Source organism: Typha latifolia, chromosome 3, assembly GCF_019914945.1.
Source record: "Typha latifolia isolate L0001 chromosome 3, TyphaL0001v2, whole genome shotgun sequence".
Taxonomy (NCBI): Eukaryota; Viridiplantae; Streptophyta; class Magnoliopsida; order Poales; family Typhaceae; genus Typha; species Typha latifolia.
This window is the reverse complement of record NC_133088.1, coordinates 16,298,036-16,305,014: the sequence shown is the minus strand read 5'-3', so window position 1 is coordinate 16,305,014 and position 6,979 is coordinate 16,298,036. Positions and strand designations below refer to the sequence as shown.

The following is a 6,979-nucleotide window of genomic DNA, read 5'->3' as shown; positions in this document are numbered from 1 at the left end:
CTTACTTTCATCTTATACGAAACAATTGAATTACATAGCGGACTTGCCAAAATACTAAAAAATGTTGAGTTATAACACTGTGCTCTAGCGCACAATATTGTCAAGACAACTAGAAGATAAGACTGTCGCCGCTGGAGCTAAAGAATTACTACAAATCACAAGGACTTTAGATTACTACAATTCATATTTAGCAGGCTAAATCCATCAAAGGGGTGGGTAGCTCATCTACACAAGGAAAATTCTTCTCTCTAATAAGCCATGGAACTTGAATGTTACAAATGGGACTCAGCTTCTTCATCCGAAGATTATAATCAGTAATACATCAATTAATCTGTACAATCGCCTCCTGCTCTATTACAACATAATGCTGGTGTCAAATTAATCGGGATCCTCGTTGCCCTAATTCTTCATCGACCAAATACAAATGAGTGATTCCAGCACCATGGGTCTCTCCTAGTAATCGACTGAATTTGAAGAACAAGATTAGAAACTCAAAGCTGCAAGGCCAAATCGGGCTGCTGCGAATCAACTACCAAACCTGAAGCTGGTGATCCTGGGGACTGGAATCCAACATTCAGATCAGGAGGAACAGACTCCGACCTCGGTTGCAGCACAGAACCCCGCCATGGCCCATGTGCGCCATCTGGCAAGCGTCTAACAGAATTTATCTTCATTGGATTTCCTAATATCTCTGCTCTCTCAGCATCCAACTGCTGCATATGTTTCTGATGAATGAGGCTGTTGCTGCTGCTATTGCTTCTGGAAACCATGCCAAGTGCTTGAGCATGCGTCATCCGTGACTCTGAACCAAAGGGCGCTGGTGGCCTTGCAGGTCTGCCCACCTGCCCAAGTTGTTGAGGAACACTGAAATTGAAGGAGGTCTTGATGCCATTGACAGTGGGATGCATTCCTGAGTTCCGATGTAGCTGAAACGGAGCCTTGGGTCCACTATCGTCACCACCACCATCACCACCACTTGAGATGCTAACTCCATTCTCATAATTAGAGAATCTGACAGCCTCAGCACCCTCCACAGAATCAGAGGATCCATCTGGGGTAGCAGATGTGGAAGCAGCTGGCAGAGTTCTGCTCAAGTGCCCTTCTCTGATGACACTCTCATTTGAGGATGCATCCCGCAGTTGAAGAAGCTTCTCACTTCTGGTTAATGTGGTGCATGGTGAGATTTTAAGTTGAGGTGAGGGGTGCGGAGATGTTGATAACAGCGGCTGAGATTGCTGTTGAGATTCACCATCCCCGACCCATCCAGGACCAAACTTTGTCCCAGGAGGTAATACTCGTTCTATTCTCTTTGAAGCAATAGACCATCCAATGGGGCCAAAATTAGCAGCAAATCGAGCCAAACTCCTTGCATATGCATATTCCAACTGAAGACCCACCTGTTTTTTTTTATGACAATAGGCATCACAAATGAGTTCCAAACTAGAATAAATTAAAATGATGTAATGAGGTATATTTGAACTCGAATGTTCCTTTTACTACCAAAGTTGCAATATTGGTAAGATGGACGCCAGAGTAAACCAAAACATTGAATGATATCAGCTAAATATGTATGCACAACTAATCAATTACAAGGGTGGGAAATATATCTTGATTTATTAAACAAAAAAATCAGAATAAAACCCAACCATAATATTGTAAGTTAACCCCTATATCTTCTGCGAGAATCATGATAACAAGGTATCCAGAATAAGAAATACTAGCAATAAATTGATATGAAATAGCCTACTAATAAGATGACTCAGATTTCTCACCCACCATATGCTCGCCAACATATCATAAAACTGGAATATAAGAAGAGTACAAATAACTATCACTGGGATATTATGTAGTACACCGTTGGATAATAAAAGGTACTTCAAATAGTAAACATGTATCAGCTAATGTCTCAGACGATATCAGTTAATCTCAATTGAATTTGTCAGGGCCAATATCAACTCCACAGCATACTAGTGACTGTCTTAAAGGTACAAAACAATTGATAACCAAACATGAAAAAAGATGGAACTTCTTAAGTCAAATGACAATTCACAAGTTGGCAAACAAAAATAAAGTTATATAACCACCATGCTTTTGATTAGATTAAAATTTATTCAAAGAGAACCATGACTTTAGGTAAATAAATAATCAACTTCTCCAAGTAATGGAAGGATACAAGGCTTTGAAAAATTGAACTGATCCAGTGAATACTTACTGGCACAAGCTGCTTCTTTTCCCCATCAAAGGCAGCCAATACAGGAAGCTCATATGCATAGGCTGACAGTTGGGGTTGCCTATATGTGTTGCGACGATTTTCATCAATAACTGTAGATTTCTTGCTATTTTTCATTGACATCCCTCTCATTGCAGAGCCTGCGGAACAACAGAACCTAGTTAATCCTAAAGGAATGAAGTATGAAAACTGAAGCAAGAACCGCACTTTCATCTTTATTAGTCGTTGGAGTCTAATACAAATGCAAAATATTACACCCACAAACCTAGATACTCTTCATTTCTATCCATCTTCTGCTCACTAAGCCAACTAGATCCCTCAGCATTGGGAAGACCAGAAGCCATTCTAGATATATCTGTGCTTCCAGCCTTGTCTGCCATAAATCCTTTTCTCAACACATCATAGTTCAAGGAACACCACTGACTATTGTTCACAGAATTAGCACGTGTTGCATCAGAGGAGAATTCCAAAGCAGCAAGCTCAGAAGGTTTGCCATGTGATTTCTTGTTCTTATTGGGTGGTCTACCTCTTCTTACCACTGTCTTGTGTTCTGGTTCATTATCATCACTTTCTTGCCTCAAGTTCTCAAAGTTCTTTTTTGCAAGTTCTTGTATAGCTCGTGCCTGAGCAGATTAACCATAACACCAAAATTGAAAATGTCAGTAATTGCTAGCTGATAAATTACTAGCATGCAGCATAAAGTAAGTAAGACAACTAATGATCCAACATAGGAATACCTGCCGAAAGTAAATGGTATCTGGTGCATTGTAGCGCATAGCATTCCAGCTGATTAGAAAGACATCCTTCTGCAAACATATAAACCAGAAAACAAATATAAAAAACCCTAAGATGTCTACCAAAAGAAACTTTAGTCTGGATCTTAATATAGATGGCTCAAAAGTCAAAACAGATAATTTGTATTGTGTTATTACAAAGAAGTATAACAACAAACTTCATTATTTCCCCACCTTTTCGACCTCAAACATCATAAATATGCCAAGAGAAAATTTCACTGGACAACAATACATGAAAAATATAATATTAATAGCAAGTTGTTTTTTTAAGCACCTCTGTACTTTGCTCTCCCTGTTAAACTACTTTCTCCCACATGTCATGGTTAACCCTGTGATGCTATAATTGTGTTCTCATGTGATTTGGCTTCCTCTAGAAGCTTGTAGCACGTACATAAACATGGCGAAGGCAAAGGAAGTTTTCAGAAATCATGCATTCACACAAATAAAGCATCCAAACAGAAATAAAAAGACTGTCTGGATATTGCACGCCATCTCAGTATACATTCCCTGTGAGCAAACAAGACCTCTCTCAAAAGTAAAATCCTATTGTCATCAATTATCTTCTATTGCACTGTTTGTCTAGCACCACAGAGATAAAAGATTTACCATTCCATACTACTACTCCTAAAATTCAAACAAATTCATCTAATGATTAACATATTGCATATTTGCATGTTAACAGATAGTATTTTCATGAGACTTAAACGAGTAAAAAAAACAGTCAGATATCCCCAAATTAGATCGTCCTCCTCGATGTTGATTCACGAATTTAACCTGAAACAGGAAACTACTCAGACAACATCACCCACTGCTCCAAATGAACTCTCTAGGAAGTAACCACGTTTAGCACCACTGATTCCCATATATCTCCCCCACAATGCAAATCACATAGCATCATCTCTTGTAACTATAGAAATTTTCAGAGCACTAATGGAGAAAACTCAAAAATAAAAAAAGCAACCATCACAAATTGGGGAACGTCAAAAAGCATAAAAGAATTTACATTAGGTAAAGCAACATATTACAGAATCTTTTTGAGATACATAGAGACTAGCCAATCAAAACCCTATATCCAACTAGAACAGGTAAAAAAGGGCAAAATGAAGAAAACAGATCATAAGTTCCAACCAGATTTGAAACTAATGTGCAAATTTACAGTAGTACAAAGTTGTAAATCTGTAATAGCATGCGGATGTCCAAATAGCCTATAAATTGGAACCTCAAAGGTTATAAGGCATGCATCCAAGAGATTTCCCTGCTTTCATGAGACTACCTATAAATAAAACCAGGTTTATTTTGTAAAATCCCTATTGTTCTAAGTTAAAACATTATCAGAGGAGCAGTCTTCCTATTCTTATATGGCCTTATTGGCAGCAGCAAATAACATATTGAATGAAAAAGACAGACTAGAAAGATATAGACTCATGCTGAATTGCTGATACCATATGGACTAATATTTGACATAAGAAACAACTGACAGCTTCATATAATAGACACTATCATGTTTAGCCTTCGCACAAGTATGACTCCACTGCCTCTCTTGGCAGATACCCAAATCTCTTTTATTTTTGTATGCTAACAAAAGCCAAGAATATCTTGATGTCAGTAGCAATATATGAGCTCCAAGTTAGCTTTGGAAAGCAACTGAATGAAGGCCCGCTGGTAAAAGGATGTGGCTTAATGAAATAAGAGATAAATGAAATATAAATTATCTCTGAAGAAACACGATGACAGTAAGAACAGAGAGAAAGACTGTGTGTCAAGAGCATGACAAGATTATCTTTGAATCGAAAAACATAACCAATCTGCAAGCAATATTGTGCATTTCCATAACATTGTTTGCAGAGATAGACAAAAAAAAGTGGATACCCCTAAACAAGAAATCAGGATTTTCACACAACTACAAAGCATTCTAAACTAACCTCAAACTGTTCCAAGCTGGCATAAGCTCCACTTGAAAGCTTCTTCCGTACTGTCCCAAAGTCCATCGGATGTTTAATAATTTCATGGTAATCTGGAAGCTGCAGACAAATTGTGTGTCAAAACTTGAACAGAATAGAAGATAAAATAGATTTTTAACAACATGAAGTTAATCTGAAGTATAATAAAAAGGAAATGAGAGATTGAACAATAAGATGTAGATGTATAACTAAGTACCTCATCAGGATCCACAGGCTCTGCGAAGACTTTGTATGTATCTTTCCTGAAAAGAAACCAGATGTAATCAAAATCAAGAAGCCAACAAAACAAAAACAACATTAAAACTGGAACCTTAAAAAAAAAGACCCAACGTAAGTAAATCCCTGACAAAGAGAACATAGAACTCACTTCTGGAGCCTATCAAGAATGAACTCCAACAACTTTTTGTCTGGCAAAGGTGTTGTGGGCCCGGAATCTGATGGATCCTCTGTTCATAACACATGCAAATCAGATATCTCTACCTAATAAATGAACATATTTACTCCGCCACTGCTTCTAAAACAAAATGCACTAACCTTGCTGAGAATCCATCGCTTTCGAGGAATTGTGCCTTTCTGTCTGAAATATAAAATAGCAATGAGTGTTCAAAACCAGTGAATAAAGAAGAAAAAGCAACTCGAAGAGAAATTTGTCAAAAGAATGCACATATATACCGCATAGTAACTGGGAAAATATCAAAGGAGAGAGGAGGAAGATAAGAGAGGAAGGAACTGGAAAGAACACAAGTAAGAACTTTTTCCTCAAAACAGCAGCCAGACTTTTTATCTCCTAAACAAACCCCTAAAGGAGCCCAATCCAGGTAATTATAAACTAGGAAAGAGTTCAACACCAAGGAAATCGCACTTCGACTTTCAAGAAAAGATTAAGAAGCGTTGACCTGGTCAAATCTCAAACATTTATCCCAGACTTCGAAATCCACGAGGAAAGACGCAACGAAAGAACGGAATCCAAGGAGCAACCGCAACAGACACGGGTGTAGATTCCCGATCCGTAGACGGAACCGTACAAGACGCAGAATTTTTAAACCAGCAAAAGAAAATAACACTGGATCAACTACGCCCCCGGATCTCCGCGTCCCCCAAAATCGAAAGGAAACAGAGTCCAATTAAAGAAAGAGAAGTATTAATTGGCCAATTAATGCAGACATTTTTTCTCGAACCTTATCCCGATCTCCATCACTGGCGATCTTACGCTTCCGGAGGGATCTCCCGCCGCCATCGCCAGAATCAGAATCGGATCCGGATGCGGCGGAATTAGCGGAGGAGCGGGTGGGGAGGCGGAGGACGAGCTTTAGCTTCTTCTCGCGCCGTTTGCCATTGGATCCCTCTTCCTCCTCGTCGTCATCGTCCGAGGCGGCCGGCTCCGCTGCTTCGGATGGTTCCGGATTTGGGTTCCGGCGAGTGATCCGGCGGCCGGAGGATGGTGCCGGGAACCGGAGGTACGGATTGGAGTTGGAGCTATGGTTAGGATTAGGGTTAGGGCTTCGTTGAAGCTGCTCTTGCTTTTGGAGGCGAAGGCTACGCTTTTGGAGATCGAGGAGAGAGGGTCGACCTTTCTTCTTCCTCTTCTTCTCCACTAGCTTGGTGTTGCCCATTGAGGTCGGACCCCTAACCCTCTCTCTCTCTCTCTTCTCTCTCCTCTCTCCTCTCTCTCTCTCTCTCTCTCTCTCTCTCTCTCTCTCTCTAGAAAGAGTGGTCGATATTTTTGGAATTATTATTTTGGGAAAATTGTATTCCCCACCCTGCACTACAAAGATATTAAATCAACACCCTGGGTTGTCACTATTTGTAAATCAAACCCTATCTTTTTGGGTTTTACTGGACAACCCTAACAGCTAGTTTTATTCGATAGACAAAATTAAGCACACTACATCTGTGGTTAGCCAAGTAACCAAACCTTATTAAAAAGATTTCATTAACTCTATATTTCCAGCAGAATATAAATAATAAAAGTAAAAAAAAATTGGAATCAGTTT

The 6,979-nt window shown here is 39.3% G+C and overlaps 1 protein-coding gene across 1 annotated transcript; it reads right to left on the bottom strand.

The window, feature by feature from the left end:
- Window positions 1–226: 226 nt before the first annotated feature.
- LOC140784411 (uncharacterized) lies at window positions 227–6,689 on the bottom strand. Its single transcript, XM_073131811.1, has 9 exons — window positions 6,164–6,689; window positions 5,520–5,562; window positions 5,353–5,431; window positions 5,182–5,227; window positions 4,947–5,045; window positions 2,968–3,036; window positions 2,496–2,853; window positions 2,213–2,370; window positions 227–1,397 (listed from the first exon to the last, which is right to left on the bottom strand). Exons 1-9 carry the CDS (start codon window positions 6,596–6,598, stop codon window positions 492–494), a joined length of 2,193 nt encoding a protein of 730 aa, XP_072987912.1. The 5' UTR covers window positions 6,599–6,689; the 3' UTR covers window positions 227–491.
- Between the last annotated feature and the right edge of the window lie 290 nt (window positions 6,690–6,979).